This window comes from Musca autumnalis, unplaced genomic scaffold (genome assembly GCF_047663935.1).
Source record: "Musca autumnalis isolate F117 unplaced genomic scaffold, ASM4766393v1 scaffold_1, whole genome shotgun sequence".
Classification (NCBI taxonomy): Eukaryota; Metazoa; Arthropoda; class Insecta; order Diptera; family Muscidae; genus Musca; species Musca autumnalis.
In genome coordinates this window covers 295,641,864-295,659,383 of record NW_027411644.1, presented here as the reverse complement: position 1 = coordinate 295,659,383, position 17,520 = coordinate 295,641,864, and the positions used below count along the sequence as shown (strand labels likewise).

Below are 17,520 nucleotides of genomic sequence, written 5' to 3'. Positions count from 1 at the left end.
TTTGTACAAATTTGTAAAAACTTTTACAAAATGCTGTTCGATAACGAACTTGTAAAGTAAAAAAGAGCGAATTTGGAGAGACTTGTGAGAGAATTTTGGAGAGTTTTGTTACTGAGAACTTAAAAGTTTTTGCAAGCAAAATTTTCCTTGTAAGAATTTGCAAGTTTGATAAGCTGATTTAAATTCGAATGTTTTTTGGCGGACTTTGCAATTCTTGGCAAAAACATAAACAAACATTTGATTATTAAATAATTACAAGATAAAGAAGAGAAGAGATAACTAAATAAATTATGGAAAACGACTTATTTTGTAGTTTGTGATGATTATTTCTTTTATTTCTAATACTAATACTTTTTGGTGCTAATGTTTGGTTTACATTTACGAAATCCACTCGATTTCAACTGTCAATTCCATTGCTCAAACGTCAAATGAAATCGAATCGATTTCAGATGAGTTTTCATTTCACGTACACGCAACGGAATTGACAGTTGAAATCGAGTGGATTTCGTAAATGTAAACCAAGCATAAGGTATCAAATCCCAGCAAAAAGAGGCGCATCCATGGGGTGAACACTGCGTGGACGGGCAGGCGTTCATTTATGATATGGAAAGAGAATTATTTTTGTAGCAATGGATAATCAAACAATTTTCGTAAACAATCTTCGATTGTTAAATTAAATCTTATCCGCCAAACTTCTTGTTTGTCAAATCAGCTGACTTCTTGCAAGTTTTTGCAAATTGTTCGATAACATTCTGCAAATTTTTAGCTTCGAGAGAGTAAAATTAGTGGAAAGAAGTTACAGAGAACTTGCAAGTACTTTTTACTTGCGAAGTTATTGTACAGACCTATTGTCTGGGTGCCTGCCTGGATGATGCACACTATCAGATATGTGATGAATTTCGAATCGATTTGAAAACGATTTGCCAAAAACGAGTGAATTGTTTTTATGCTTGGTTTACATTTACGAATTTAATTAAAGTGAAACATCACATCTAATGCTAGGTTTACATTTACGCAATCCACTCGATTTCAACTGTCAATTCCATTGTTTAAACGTCAAATGAAATCCAATGGATTTCAGATGAGATTTCATTTGACGTTTGAGCAATGGAATGGACAGTTGAAATCGAGTGGATTGCGTAAATGTAAACCTAGCATTAGATGTGATGTTTCACTTTAATTAAATTCCCACAAACAAAGAACAGACTAGTGATCCCTAATCTGCAGTTGAAAGAAGAAATAAAATAAATTTGGCTGACTTCCGTATTGTATTAGTGCATGAAACTAGGGGTTCTTAAATCGAGTTCCATACTAGAGTAATTTTATGAAATTGCAGTAGTGGGGAAATCGATTTAAGAACCCCTAGTTTCATGCACGAATACAAAGCAACTTACAATACGGAAGTCGGCCTTTGTGTTCTTATTTACATTGGCCTATATAGAGGTTTAGTGTCTAAATTCTTTATAAACAGTGAAAACAAAATATTCAGGCATGTCACAGAAACGAATTCCGATCGAAAGTGGAATTGATTCCGTATTTAGCTTCTTCAGAAAACGAAAAACGAAGAATTTTTCGGAATGAAACCACTTTTGATTTTGCAAACGGAATTGTATTTTTATTTTGTTTAAATCTGCCACTTTAAAACACTCTAAAAACACTTAGAAATAATTAAAATGTTGTTTTATTAACAAATTTACATTTAATTTCGCATTTAAAATAAATAATTAAATTGTTTGACTTCACAAAATCGATCGGAATCTAAAGAAGCTAAGACAAAAACGATCGAAATGAAATTTCGGAATTGCAACCATTCCGATCGGAATCTGTGACATGCCATTAAGCGGATGTTTACCAATTTGGAGAAAACATGTTAAAAGTAGATTTTTTGATATCTATGTTTTTATAGAAATAACAAATATTTTCGTAATAAAATATACCAAAAATAAGGAAAATAAATGTAAATTTATCTAATCTATATCCGTGTGTAAATTTCAAGCTTTTTTCCTAAAAAAAAATCTTAAAATTCATTAGTCCCGGTCCACACTAGAGCGATTTCAGTGAAATAATTTCATGAAATTATGCGTTCTTAGATCGAGTTCCATACTAAATTAATTTTATGATTTTGTAGTGGGGAACTCGAGCTAAGAACGCCTAATTTCATCAAATTATTTCATTGAAATCACTCTAGTGTGGCCCGGGACTTACATCGTTTATAAATCGACCACAAAAATATGATCGCCTTCAAAACGAGAAAAATAAACGATTACGTAATAAACGGATTGTATCACACGTTGTTTTGATCAAGTTTTCCATAGAACACAATGGAATATGAAACCGATATCGAAAACAATTCGAAATCGGAAAAAGTACATGGATCACACCTACAGTCGTTTTTGACTCGTTTTGCGATCGAAATCGATTTCCATAACATATGTACCTGTATAACTCTCGAATGTATCAATCGATTTGCTTCAAACTTTTCACCATTTTGTCGAAACTAAGATCAAGTTCAAAGACGTGCCATTCCATTTGTCCACTCTTTCCGGTATGTCGTCCTAAAACAACCTTTTTTTTCCACCACCCTCAACAAATTAAAAAAAAAATGGAAGAGTGCGCATTAAGAACATGTGTCGGATCGGATTTTTTCAGCAGGTTGTCCTCGTTGCCTCTATTACTACGAAACAATTTTCTCAGGGTCAGGTCAACACTTTCTGACATGACCCAAAAAACCCTGCCGACAACAACTGAACAGCACGATAACTTACGAATTGTATAGGATTTAGCCAAAATGTTGCACATTGTAACATATCTTTCAAACGTACATCAAATTATAAGAAGGTCTATATAGACCAACTTCAAGATTTACGCTTAAGTGTTATTGAAGGACTCTTCGGTGATAGGTATACATATTTCTTCGGGTATATCCCCCACAAAATTTGTTGCTAAAATAATGCGCACCATAACTCTGAAGGGTGCTCCCGATTTGATCCAAATACTGCAAATCGGTATATTTTTTCCAGACATTAATTAGATTCGAACATGGACTATATCGGTTCACTCTCTACTATATTACCTCCCACCCAGGTAACCAAAACATTTCGCAAAAAGAGCAGTTCAATGACATGTCTCGGATTGTCTTGAATTTTTTACAGCATGTAGTCCTGAAATATAATTTTAATAGGGTAAATGCTCCTAACTCCGGCATGTACCAGTAGTCGGCATATTTCTTATTTGAACTCAAATAACTCAAAATTACTGCAGCAAAATGTGGAAATAATAATAGAGAAGCTTCAACAATACTGTCAGCTAGTTTGGGTAAAATTTCATTGAACTAAGACCATTTATTATATCGGAATTTAACTTTTTGTTATTGAGAGTTTTTCACCACAACCGAAAATGCATGTCTCTTAAGAAGAAATTAGTGGGGACGTCAACAAATAATGTCTGTAATTGTATTAAAATGAGCATATTTTCAATAAAAGTTTGTTGTGATGATAGATAATATTTAAAAGAACACATTAGAAAAAGATATTATCAAAAAATTGTTTTAATTCTGCCATTTTAGCTGATGCCGACTTTAGGGACAAGAAATGTAAAGTTTGCCAGAAGTCGGCAAGGGTTGAAAAAATTGAGCGTTGTCAATTATTTTTACCTCGAAATTGTAAAAATATTTTAAATAAATACTTTAAAGTCTAATTAATTAAAATAACTTCAATAAAAATGAGTATTTATGCGATTTTTGCCCATTTTAGGCCTAGATTGAAGTGCGTCCGTTTGTGGCATACAGACAATTAGGTTACAGTTACCGACTATAGATAATAACTAATTTATTTAAGCAACATTTTTAAATTTTCTTACTTTTTTATGCAAAATTAAATGAAATGTGAACAAAAAATGCAAAAAAACTGTTGCCTTTCAAATAATTATGTTTATGTTCTAAACACCTCAAAAAGAACATTTTACTGATTTCCAAATGTTAACAAAATCTTAAAATTATTTAATATTTAAAAGCAATATGGATTAAAATAAAATAAGACGTATTTGTGTAAAAGTGTTTTTTTGTTGTTTAGAATAAAAGAAATTATCAACTTATAACAATTTTTTACTAAAATACGATATGCCGACTACTGGAACATTTTATGCCGACTATTGGGAAATGGTGCCGACTACTAGCAAAAAAGTACTATTTCACTAAATTCGCATTTTTCTCATCTTTTATAAGTGAATAAAAATGAGTGGAGAGGGGGATTCCAAATCAATATGTAAGGAAAACGGCAACCAACAGGAATCCGACCTTTAAAGTGGACTGTATCTAATGTTACGAATTTTGTGCAATATTATTTCTCTCCCAAAGAGAAATAATATTGTGCAGATGATGATGATAGATGATGACCATGAAATAAAAAGAAGGGAAATTTCCAAAAACGTTATAAAACGTAGCTTCTGTTTATTTAAATATAAAAAGAGAAGAGATAGAGAAGAGAGAAAGAGATTTGATGCTCACCCTTTGGATATTGATTTACAAGTGAAGTTCTATGGTGGCTTTTAAATTCTATGAACCTTAGCTTGTGTTAATTCGTTAAGTTTTTAGTACTAGAAATATGTAGTTGACGAGAGTACTCACTACTTAATACAAATTCACAATAAGCTTAAGTACTAATATAACAATTCATATACTTAAAGCTACAGTGATACTTCAATATACTTAATCTATTAATATAAGTTACAATTCATAGACAATTCAAGGTATAAAGTTTAAAATTCAAAATATTATGGCAAATCATTCAAATTTGTCCATGGCGCCGGCCTTGCACTTGTGCAACTGAGGATGAAACGCACATGACTTCAGCAAGCGATTTGATGGCTTGGGAGAGCACCAGTTGGTCAGGCATGAGTACGCTGGTGTGGAGTGTATTTGGAGATGGACGCTGGCGATAAGTTTGGTGATGGTTTTGGCTATTGTTGCGGGTGTAGGGGTGATTTTGATGGCGTCGGTTCGGCTGGCGGTACCCTTGTTGGCGGTTGTTTGAGTAGCGATTGGTTCGTTGGTGTTGTCGTTGCTGCTTGTGTTGTTTCGGCTGATGGTGTTGTGCTTGGTGATGTTGGTTTGGTGGTTGTCGATGTTTTGGTTGGCTTTGTTGTGAGGGGCGCTTCTGCCCTCTAGCTGTTTTGTTAGGCTTATGGTGCCTTCTTCGTTTGGAGCGTCTATTGGATGAGCTTTGACGATTGGGGGAGGATAGCCGTTCATGCACAGTCGACCTGACTACCTCATCAGAATCTTCGTGTCGGACTAAAGCGGTGGTTGCGGACTCCGGGTGCAGCATGGAGTGGTGCTGGCTGCCACACTTCTTGCAAACAACTTTAGAGTGGCATCTTCGTACCTGATGGCTTCGGGCAAGGCAGTTCATACAATAATCATTGTCTCGGACTATCTTCCTTCGATCTTCCACTCGCATCAGAACGAACTCTGGACAGAAGCGCAAGGCATGGCTTCTATCACATATGACACACTGGTACAGTTCCCGAGTGCTAGAGTTGCGACGAGACCTACAATGTAAAACATTGTTAGTAAAGTGTAATGGCATGGTGGAAATGGAAATGATAATGTGCATGTGTAGTAAACGAGTATAAGACGAGATAATTCATTGAGCGCATATATTACACGTTCTTCAAAGTAACGAATGAGACGAGCTTGAGAAGAGTATTTTAGAGTAGCAAGTGAGAAGAGTTAGAGAATGAGACAACTTGAGTAGAGAATGAGATGAGTTGGAGTATCGAATGAGACGAGTTTGAGTAGAGATGAGAAGGGTAGTATATGATATGAGCACTATAACATTACGCATCTGAATCGAGAAGAGGTAAGTAGCAAAGTTTGACAATTGGTCTTTTAATTATACCAGAAGCTGTTTTAATGTCAGCCACTCTCACGTGACTATCACTACCAGAATGTGTTGTTACGATTCTACCTAACCGCCATTCGCTCGGTGGTAGTAAATCGTCCATTACGACAACTAGATCGTCTGGTTTTAAATTGGGAGTGGAGTTTTTCCATTTGTAGCGTTTATGTAGAGATTTTAAGTAATCCTCTTTCCATCTTCTTGCGAATTGCTGATGAATAGCTTTTAGTTTAATCCACCTATTTACAAGAGATAGATTTTCAGAGATTGGTTCGGGTAGAGCCATAATTGGGGAACCTCTAAGAAAATGTCCTGGAGTTAAGGCGGTAATGTCAGAAGGATCTTCAGAGACAGCAGAAATGGGGCGAGAATTGAGAACACCTTCGATACGAGCTAAAACGGTCGAAAATTGTTCAAACGTAAATCTGTGTGCTCCTGCTATCCGTTTAAAATGGTGCTTAAAGCTTTTTACAGCTGATTCCCACAAGCCACCCATATGAGGTGCATGTGGTGGAATAAAACGCCATTCAAACCCGTGAGTAGAATATTTGCCAGCAATCTCACTGGGAACAGCTTTAATAAAATGCGAAAATTCTCTAAGCAATTTTCTGCTAGCACCAATGAAATTCTTCCCATTATCAGATACTATCCGAAAGGGTAGTCCTCGCCTCCCAACGAATCGAGCAAAGGACGCCTCGAAAGCCACAGAGGAGAGTTCAGTGCATGACTCTAAATGGATAGCTTTGGTTGCAAAACACACAAATAAGCAAACGTAACCTTTTAGAATGGGAGCATTTCTCAAAGTGGAACTCTTAATTTCAAAGGGGCCTGCAAAATCAATACCAGTTATATGAAAAGGGGGAGTCAAAGCGCATCTTTCTGGAGGTAATGGGGCCATAATCTGGGTACAAGGTCTCTTTTTGAAAATTATGCATGTTTTGCACTTATGAATGATGCTTTTCACTCTAGGTTTGAGACGAGATATATAAAATTCGGTTTGGACCATCCTGCACATTTGATTACACTCTGCATGAGCAAGACATAAGTGTAAATGTAATAAATACAACCGAGAGAAACGAGAATTTCCAGAAACTATCATGGGATGTCGTTCATTATAGGGAAGATCTGACTTGGCCAATCTACCATTAACACGCAAAATATTGTTGTGATCTAAAAACGGATTAAGCGATTTTAAAGGGCTTTTGAGTGAAATATCTTTGCCGTCTTCCAAATCCTTACATTCTTGCTCATAAAATTTGCGCTGATAAAAATATATCAGTCCATATTTGGCCGAAAAAGTTTCAGAGTGTGAAAACTGCGGGGAAATATTTTTGGGGGAATTTCTACTCCTGCTTAAACAATTGTTGTAGAACCGATATACATATGAGAATACTCTCAGAGCTCTATGATAAGTTGAAAATGGTTTCAAAAAATCGATATCTTCTTCTTCAACGGCTACCATAGCTTGTACGTTTGTACGTTTTCCCATATCTGGGATAGCTATTGGATTTTTCTTGGGCCATTCAGAAGGGGGATTTGTGAGCCATTTGGGACCAGTAAACCATAAAGAGTTGGTTGTTAAATCTTGAGGTCTACAGCCTCTTGTGCCAAGGTCGGCAGGATTGTCATGCGTGGGTACATGACGCCAAACCCCATTTGGAACTAATTCCAATATTTGAGCCGTGCGGTTAGCGACAAATGTTTCCCATGACCAAGGGGGTTTGGACAGCCAACCTAAAACTATTGTTGAGTCTGTCCATAGGGTTATATTAGTGCAGTTAAACTCGAAAGTGGAGGTAACATAATTAATCAGTTTTGCGAGGAGGACTGCTCCACTGAGCTCAAGTCTTGGTAAACAAACAGGTTGAAGAGGAGCAACCTTGCTTTTTGCAACTAGCAAATTGGAGAACACAACTGACTTTTCGTTTTGACATCTGATATAGACACATGCGCAATATGCAGCTTGGGACGCATCAGAAAACCCATGGATTTCCACAGAATCAGTTGGATAATACTGAATCCACCTAGGAATCGTAATTGACGATATGTTTTGGAAATCAGAGACGAGCGTGTTCCATTTTGATTGAGAATCTGGACTTAAGTTTTCGTCCCAGTCAATACCTTCTAACCATAACTGCTGCATTAAAACCTTTGATCTAATAATAATTGGTGCTATCCACCCTGCGGGATCGAACAATTGTGCAACAGCTGAGAGAACCATACGTTTAGTCATAGAGGAATTTGTGGACAGTGAGCCAAGGGAATATGAAAACTGATCTGAGAAAGCATTCCATTTCATACCTAAAGTTTTGGTCGAACTTGATTCCTGTAAGCGGAGAAAATCGCAATCATATAAATCTTCCGTTTCAATATTAGAGAGAATCTTTGGGTCATTAGCGGTAAGTTTTTTCAGAGGAAAACCAGCACTTTTAAGAACGTCAATTAGATCTTGTTGCTTTTGAATAGCTTCTTCAATTGAAAAACTGCCCGATAGAATATCGTCGACATAGGTTTCTTGCCTTAAAATTTTTGCCACATCAGGGTATTTGTCTTCGGAGTCTTTTGCCAATTGCAAAAGTGTGCGGATCGCCAAAAACGGCGCACAATTAACACCAAACGTTACAGTCTTAAGTTGATAATCTTTTATGTGGCCTTCGTCACCTTGACGGAATAAAATGCGCTGATAGGGTCTATCATGAGGATGTACTAGTATTTGTCTGTACATTTTTTGGATGTCTCCACTGAAGACATAAGGGTACTTTCTCCAATTCAAAATGACAGACGTTAAATCTGTTTGGAGAGTGGGGCCGGTATGGAGAACATCATTTAAAGAATAACCGGACTTTGTTTTGCGAGATGCATTAAAAACAATTCGTACTTTTGTTGATTTGTGTTCGGGGCGAACAACAGCGTGATGAGGAAGATAATAGGAGTTGTATTTGTTATCAATACAGACTTCTCGATATGAGGTTTCTTCTAAATGATCTAATGTGACATATTCGTTTAAAACCGAGTTATATTCGGTACGTAAGTCAAGATCATTAGACAAAGTTTTTTCCATTCGAGTATATTGTGCCAATGCAATGAGACGAGACGAGCCGAGATAAATTGTGTCAGCAAATTCCTTCTTAAAAGGCAGCCGAACAATGTAACGTCCATCAGGTGAACGAGAAGTGGTTTTATTATAAAAATTTTCACAGAACTGGTCTGCTGTGGAGACTTTTGGCACATTTGGAACTTCCTCTAGTTCCCAAAACTTCCTTAACAACTCACTTAATTGAGGTTCATTTTTCTCAATGATTGTGGTGGAGAAGAGATTTACACTTTCGGTTTTAATGGGCCCACTTAAAACCCAACCGAATATAGTTTTGTACGCGGAAGTATTGCCACAAATATTCTTCTTTATGCCTTCAAGATTTATAAATCTGTCGGCGTCATTACCAAGTATGAGGTCTATTTGTGAGGACTTATTGAAGTGTGGATCTGCCAAATCTAGATCTTCAAGATCAGATGGGTTTGCAATTTCGAAAGATACAGTTGGCACTGGTTTTGTTACCTTGGGAAGTATTATTGCAGATATAGAGAATCGAACATCACACTTTTTAGAAACAATAGTCAACTCACACTCTTTATCAGAAACTTGTTGTTGACCTCCAACTCCAGAAATTTCAAAATGGCTTCGAATGGTGGGAATTTTGAGAAGATTTCTGATTTTTTCAGATAAAAATGTTCTTTGAGACCCAGAGTCAATTAACGCTCGCACAGTGAACAGTTCTCCAAGATGTTCAATTTGCACTAGAGCCGTTCTTAGGAGAATCATGTCATTATTGGCAGAGAAATTAGCTTGAACATTGGAGCCTTTTTTATTTGACGTTGATGGCTTTTCTTGAGGAGACGAGTAATTTTGTTTTGTGGAGAATTTAGAAGACGATTTATTGGGATTGTACTTATTTTCAGTACCATCTTCGTGAGAAGAAGAATCGTTGACGTGCAGAAGACTGTGATGTGATTTGTGGCAAATAATGCAAGTATTGATACTTTTGCAGTTGATTTTGATGTGAGACGGGGAAAGACAATTCGAGCAAAGTTTATTTTTGAATACAAAACTTAAACGCTGATGGGAGGTAAGTTGTCGAAACTCTTGACATTCTCTTATTGCGTGATTCCCATTACAAAGTGGACATAACGTGATTGATCTATTCTGAGACGGCTGATTTTGGAATCTATTACAATTCTGAGAAGGGGCAGAGTTATTTTGTTTGGTGGTACGAATGCTAGAAATTCTCTCAACTACTTCAAATCGATTTACAAGGAACTCATCTAATTGAGCCCAAGTTGGCAACTCTCTGTGGGACTTCAGAGATTGCTCCCAATGAGATAGGGTTTCGTCTGGCAATTTTGTAGAAATAAGGTGAATCAATATGGGGTCCCAACTTTCAACATTAACATTGAGAGTTTTCAAAGTACTGAGGCAATCGGAAACGGTAGAATGTATTTTCTGAAGTGATTCGCTACTTTCATTTGTGGCAACTGGGATATTAAATAGGATTTTAAGCTGATTGTCGACCAAAACACGCCTATTTTCATACCTAGCCTTCAGAGCATCCCATGCCAATTTGAAATTATCGTCACACAACGGATATCTTTTGACTATCGCACCGGCAGGACCTCTGGTTTTATTCCTAAGATGATACAGTTTTTGAGCCTGAGACAATTCGGGATGATCCGCGTAGACCGCCGTGAACATATCACGGAAAGACGGCCATTCTTCGTACCCTCCTTTAAATACCTCAGTATCGCAAGGTGGCACTTTGATACAGACGCTTGACTTTGTAACGGGGGCTTGATTTATAGCTTGCGAAAAATGAGGAGGGACAATACTCTGCCTTGCTTTTACATTATTTGCACCTGATATCCTAAGTATATCTAAAATCTGTGATCTAGCAGTATAGTAGGCCTCGGTGGTTGCATTTAAATTTACCATAGCATTCTCTTTGAAATCTTTGATACCAGCCGCTTTTGGGGAAAGTATTAAATTCTCATAGGCATTTTGAACACGTTGCCATCGTTTTTCTAAATCCTCCAATTTAACCTCTAAAACGGTATCAGTTTGATCAGTAATGTCACTAGCCTCGAATTGAGTACAAAAATTGAGCAGAAGGTCACATTCAAACAAGAACTTACTTTGCTCTGGACATGTGTGTGCGGAACTGACTGAAGGGCGAGCGCCGTCTGAAATTTGGCTATTTGAGCCTTCGGATGTAGAAGCGTTTAAACTCATTTTGAATAGAGTGCTAAAATCAACAAATTAAGCTTTTTTCGAACAAAAGAAAAGGGGGAGTTGCTAATAGAAAGAGTAGTAGTTTTAAGGGGTGACTACGAAACCAAAGCAATAGTTTTAAAGGGTGACTATATAACCTTTAAGAATGAAAAGAGCGGGGACAATTATCCAAAGCAACTTTGTTGAAATTAGCTAAACTTCTAATAAGACGACTTTAAATACTCAAAAAATATTCTCCCAAATTAAAAATCCGAGCAACTTTGTATTTAATGGAAAAATTGTAAATCCGACCAAATAGCTAAATCGACCAAATTGTTATTTTTGTGAACTTGAAGCGAAATTTTGCACAATAAATGAATTCTAAGTTGCAGGAAAACCAATCTATTGAAGAAAAATGCGGAAAACTTGCTTCAAATATGCATATACACGACCAAATTAAAAATGAGTCAAAACCGAAAAATAACAAATTCGACCAATTTTTGCAATGTGCGACTTGCTTGGGTATATCAGCTCAAAAATTAGAAAAAAACAATGGCGATTGCTATAGAAATTAGTGAATTATTAATACCAAAAAATTCGACCAAAAAATAGTCAAAGGCACAATTTCCAAAAATGTTCAAATAACTTTTTAAACTCTGACAATTCTGAACAACTTTACCAAAATTTAACAAAAAATATCAGAATGATGAAGGGATCATTCAGATTATCAACAGAAAATAATTATTTAAAAAAATGACCAAATTCGAGAAACTAGTTAAACGTCCAAATTGAGACAATCCGACGAATTGGCAACTCTTTTCGGGGTAACACAATCAGATTGTAATAAAATTTCCCGCCAACTAGAGCCTTATTAAAAAAAATTTGACCAAAAATAATCAAATGACCAAATATTCAAAATCGACCAAAATAAGTTCAGATAAAACTGGCAACTTTTCCCAAATATTATGAGTGAGTTTCTCAAATCTTAATAAATTTTCCCGAAAATTTTGGATTTGAAAATGTTTTGACTCAAAAAGTCAATAAAGTAAGCCGACCAAAAAAATAGTAGAACAAATTGGGATGATAAAGAACAGTGGCAACTCTATCGCACGTAGTACGATTTGTTGCTTTCCACTTATAATAAATGTTTGACGTGGAGCTGAATCAAAAATTCAATAAAAAAGTTCGACCAAAAATTTTTAATTAATTCGACCAAAAATGAGTGAACAGAACAACTGGCAACTCTAATGTTATAAGCTATGGGTTAAAGCTTGATAACAAATAGCTTGCTCAATTCGTGTAATCGGAATTGTAGAAAAAATTTTCGGATCAAAATCCCATAAAAAAGTTACAATATTTAAAAATTCGACCAAAATGTCGTAATTTTCGCAAGAATTTATCAAAAAAGGGTAGTAAATTCGCCAACGAATTTACTAACCACTTTTTCGCACAGACATAAATTTTTAAATGTTTGAAAATATTTGTTTTCACTTACCACAAAAAACGAGATGTTTTTTGTATTTTATGGCAACCCAGATAAGAATCAAAAATATTTATGTATATATGAATGTATGTACTATACTACACATGCGGGTTAGTTGAGTATTATTAGTTAAAATATATGCGTTGAAAAAATCATGAAATGTTTTAAAAATTTTAATTTTGGTTGTGTGGGTTATTTCCCCTTATTCAACGAGAAATTAGTTTTCTCTTATTTTTTGTGTTTCTCTATTCTAACTACAGCGCTGGATTGGCGCCTCTCAACGTAGTTAGAATATCCAGCTATTGCTTTAGCTGTTTGCCGCTATTAATGTAGATATGTATGCTTGTGTGTATATATGATGGGTATATGCTGTGTGTTTGATGGGTAATGATGAATTTTGTTGTTGATATTTCTTGTTATCTTCCTTTCGTTTTATATTTTCTTTTTGTTATGTTGTATAGTGAGCGTCAAAAGACCGTATATGTTGTATTACTACAGTGAGTTCGAAAAGAATGTATAAGGTGATTTAATGTGAAATGAGTGTAATTATTGGGTGCAAATAACGTTTTATTTTTAAATGGAAAATGGAAATTGTTAAAAAAATTTAGAATTTTATGTGTGTACGTGTGTGTATGTGTGTGTTGTTTCGCATATATTGTGTAAAATATGTGTATTTATTTATGTGCATCTATGTATCGTGTAAATAAATGTGAATAGATTTACTATTTATTGCAGTATTCGATTTCCCACTTTCTTCTTCATGTACTTTTGGAACGCCGTTCTTCTTCTTCCTCTTCTTTTGCACTTATTTTAAATGTCGGGTTCACTGACCTCTTTTGTACATAGGCACCGCTACTTTGCAGACAGACAATAATGGCACGATATATATTCTTTATATTACGTCACTTTTATGCGGACGGACAGATTTTTTCCCACTCACACACAAACACTGTTACACAACTTCCACCAATTTGCAGCTTTAATTTTCTACGTTTGACACTTTCTTTTTGCACTCACTGTAATATTTTTTCTGATGTATGCCTTGTTGTTGTTAGTTTAATATGTTATTTTTTTATGCTTAGCCAAACACAAGTCACTTGAACATGCAGGTATGTATGTATGTACATATATATTCTTGTAAAATATTGCAATTCTTTTCGTTAATTTTATGAGTTATTGATTTTCGCTCGTTTGGGATGTATGTACATATATATGTATATTTTTTTTTTCACTGATTTTTTTTCACTATGTTTTGTGCTTGGCTATCACTTCACTTATGGGGAGAATAATAAAAAAGTTGTATCACTTACCGAACCGCAGGAATAAATGTATGTACGAGAAGTATGATGAAGTTACCTCATAGTTGTTGCTGTTTATAACAAAAGATCACTGCTTCTTTGTGAACGGTTACGGAGGACCATGAATAAAAATGAGTGGAGAGGGGGATTCCAAATCAATATGTAAGGAAAACGGCAACCAACAGGAATCCGACCTTTAAAGTGGACTGTATCTAATGTTACGAATTTTGTGCAATATTATTTCTCTCCCAAAGAGAAATAATATTGTGCAGATGATGATGATAGATGATGACCATGAAATAAAAAGAAGGGAAATTTCCAAAAACGTTATAAAACGTAGCTTCTGTTTATTTAAATATAAAAAGAGAAGAGATAGAGAAGAGAGAAAGAGATTTGATGCTCACCCTTTGGATATTGATTTACAAGTGAAGTTCTATGGTGGCTTTTAAATTCTATGAACCTTAGCTTGTGTTAATTCGTTAAGTTTTTAGTACTAGAAATATGTAGTTGACGAGAGTACTCACTACTTAATACAAATTCACAATAAGCTTAAGTACTAATATAACAATTCATATACTTAAAGCTACAGTGATACTTCAATATACTTAATCTATTAATATAAGTTACAATTCATAGACAATTCAAGGTATAAAGTTTAAAATTCAAAATATTATGGCAAATCATTCAAATTTGTCCAATAAGAAATAATTCAAAATTTTATTTCATCGAAAAGTAAACAAAATTTCGAAGCAAATAAACTTTAGTTCATAGCAATTAGAAAAATTTACTCGGAATAGTGAATGATTGAAGTTGGACAAATCCTTAAAGTACCGACTATTGGTACACTTACCCTATGAAAATATAATTTTTTTGGGGGCAAATTCACACTTCCTGACATAATTACCCTAAAGATGAAAAATCGTAGGGCCACCAATTACAATGGCTAGTGCTCAACATAACTCACTCACAAAGAGAGTAACCGCTTTGGTCCATACTTTGCACATTGGAATATTTCTTCTAGACATAGAATAGATTCGAATTTGGATCTCCCACACAAAATTTACAATTTTTTTCGCAAAAGAATAGGTTATTTACATTTCTCGGACCGTTTTATGGTCTTTTTGTAGGGACAAGTCCATAATTCCTGAGGTAATGGCCTAAAAGCTCTGAAATACTACTGGCACAAACTAAAATCACTGATGAGCACAATAACACTATGCAACACTGAAAATGCAAACAACTTCTAGTATGGATTTTTTGAAAGTACATATTTAGACTACAAAAACCCTAGTTGGGTTTTGTCCTGTCAGATCCAGTTCGGATTTTATGGCCTCATCTAATGCGGGCTAAATCTACACTTTTTTGCATTTATCTGGCCTTTATCTCAGAAACGAATAGGAATTTGGCCTTGCTGTCTTTAGCAATATTGTAGCCCTAAACTACTAAAACTTATCTATTGAAGAAACCACATAAGAAAAACTCCATCTAGGGCATCAAAATCTATAAAATATAGAAAATTTTACATAATTGTTGAAATTCTGGTCTGTATCGGCTAAACTATTGGGAGTGGAACCAAGTAACCTTTTGCAAAAATCTTCCAAATAAAGTTGTCAACAATTCTTTAGAATATTCTGAAACTCTAAAATGCTTACTTCATGTTGTTTCAGCGGTATTTAGCATCATATCTTTTACAACACGTATTTTAAACACAGTTCACACCAACAGATAATTCTCGCATTTCGGATTTCACTACATTATTGACATTTTTATTAAATCGTCGTTGAGAAATGTACTGAAAACAACGGAATAGAGGCATTTTACAACAATGACATATTCTGAAGAGTTGTGTATTACATTCCAGGGAATATTTTTCCAAAAGAAAATATTCAGAAAAAACTAACGGTTTTGGAGATACGGTGCGAAATGTATAAAAATTGTGGTATTTTTGCATATATTTTGAAATTTGAGGCAATAAATGTAGTTTTTCGAGTTCATTATTTCTCCAAATATTGTATTCTTGTCCTTATCTACAAACTTGCTTCCGAGGTCAGAAGAAGATTCGCATTGGTTTCAGAGATATAGCCCCGAATTTCTTTAAAAACTCAATATTTAACCATGTTTAAATGGGGCCATAAAATCCGAGCTGGATCTGACACAACAAAACACAACTAGGGTTTCTTGTCGTTTGGGTCTGTACTTTCAAAAAATCCTCAGTTCGAATTGTTTGCACAATATCACCTTAAAAATGTTGCACAGTGTAATTTACGATTTTAGTACCCGATTTAGGCGAAACCTTGTACTTCGTTATTTTTCAAGTTCCAGGAATGTATATTAGGTACAGTTTAAGGGCTGTTCGAAGATAGTTTTGAACTTTTTTGATTACAGCTTTTCGTGGGCAAGTCCATGCTTCATGAAAAAAACTCTCAAAAAATCCTACGTTAACCAACTTATATGACTGATGGGTCCGATATCTATCGGAAGGAGTGGCTGTCATTGACATTAATATTTCTCTCAAACTTAAATCAAGTTCGAAGATGTACTATATCGGATAACTCTTTCCGGTACTGCCCTCACCACAAAAGTTCAAAATTTTCACATATATACAGATTAAGGGTTGTTCAAGGATTGTTTTAATTATTACATAGTCCTTGTGCGTCTGATTGCAATGGTATAATTTTGTTCGTGGGCAAGTCCATGATTCCTAACATAAATGAACCAAAAGTTCTAAAAAATCCTGCGATTTCCAACTAAAATAACCATTAAATGACCCCTAAAATTAGATCGTTTCGTGTCGAAAATTTTAGGTGAATACAATACCTCCTGAGATATAAGCGCCAATATGTCCCAATATACACCTCTCGCACTAAAGTTTTTAGTAGTCTTCGAGGTCTTTCGTGCAATGATATAATTTTATTATGTCTAGACTAGATCCCACAAACCCCTAAAAATGTACGATGGAAACTATCAATACTTTTCTCACCTAAGAAAATGCTATTTATTTCCAAAAGTAGGGAGCCTAATCTTTGTAAATCAACTCACAAACGTAGATACATATAACAGGTGGCACAAAAGTAAACTTCCGATGTTTTTTGACTGTAATTTAAAAAAAAAATGAAAAACTTGATTCTTCTTGTGGATTATTTTTATTTGGTCTTTTAATTTTTTTACATCAAGTCGAGAATATGATGTCAGATAAATGGCCGCCGCCACAGTTTATTGTCATTTTTATGGCATTTTCCATCACTTTGGCCAAAACTTCCGGCGATAGGTCCTCGCATTCTTGACGGATATTGTCTATAAGAGCTGAAAGAGTCTGAGGCTTGTTGACATAATCCCGCGACTTCAAAAAGCCCCACAAAAAGAAGTTGGAGCGGTCAAATCAGGCGATCTTCACGAAATTCACGTTGTGCCAAAGTCACCGACCGATTATTGGTCAAATAAATAGTCTCCAATATTCCGCGTTCTGGAGCAGTGTATGGTAACATTGTTTATTAACGTGTATTTCGCATGTGTTTACTACACAAATGTCAAAACAGAACTAACATTAAGGGCCAATCGCAAAATGTATAGCATTTTCCGATA

The 17,520-nt window shown here is 35.2% G+C and overlaps 1 protein-coding gene across 4 annotated transcripts; it reads right to left on the bottom strand.

The window, feature by feature from the left end:
• Positions 1-4,415: 4,415 nt before the first annotated feature.
• LOC141389726 (uncharacterized) lies at positions 4,416-16,971 on the bottom strand. Of its 4 annotated transcripts, XR_012409153.1 has the most exons (3): positions 13,997-14,615; positions 13,364-13,913; positions 4,416-5,547 (listed from the first exon to the last, which is right to left on the bottom strand). XR_012409153.1 is itself a non-coding variant. In XM_073961654.1 (2 exons), the coding sequence occupies exons 1-2, from the start codon at positions 13,999-14,001 to the stop codon at positions 4,785-4,787; spliced, it is 768 nt and encodes a 255-aa protein (XP_073817755.1). In that variant the 5' UTR covers positions 14,002-14,615; the 3' UTR covers positions 4,416-4,784. The 4 variants fall into 4 exon arrangements, 1 of the variants encoding a protein (XP_073817755.1); XR_012409151.1 differs by having other exon boundaries at positions 13,364-16,971; XR_012409152.1 differs by having other exon boundaries at positions 4,416-13,913.
• Positions 16,972-17,520: the final 549 nt, after the last annotated feature.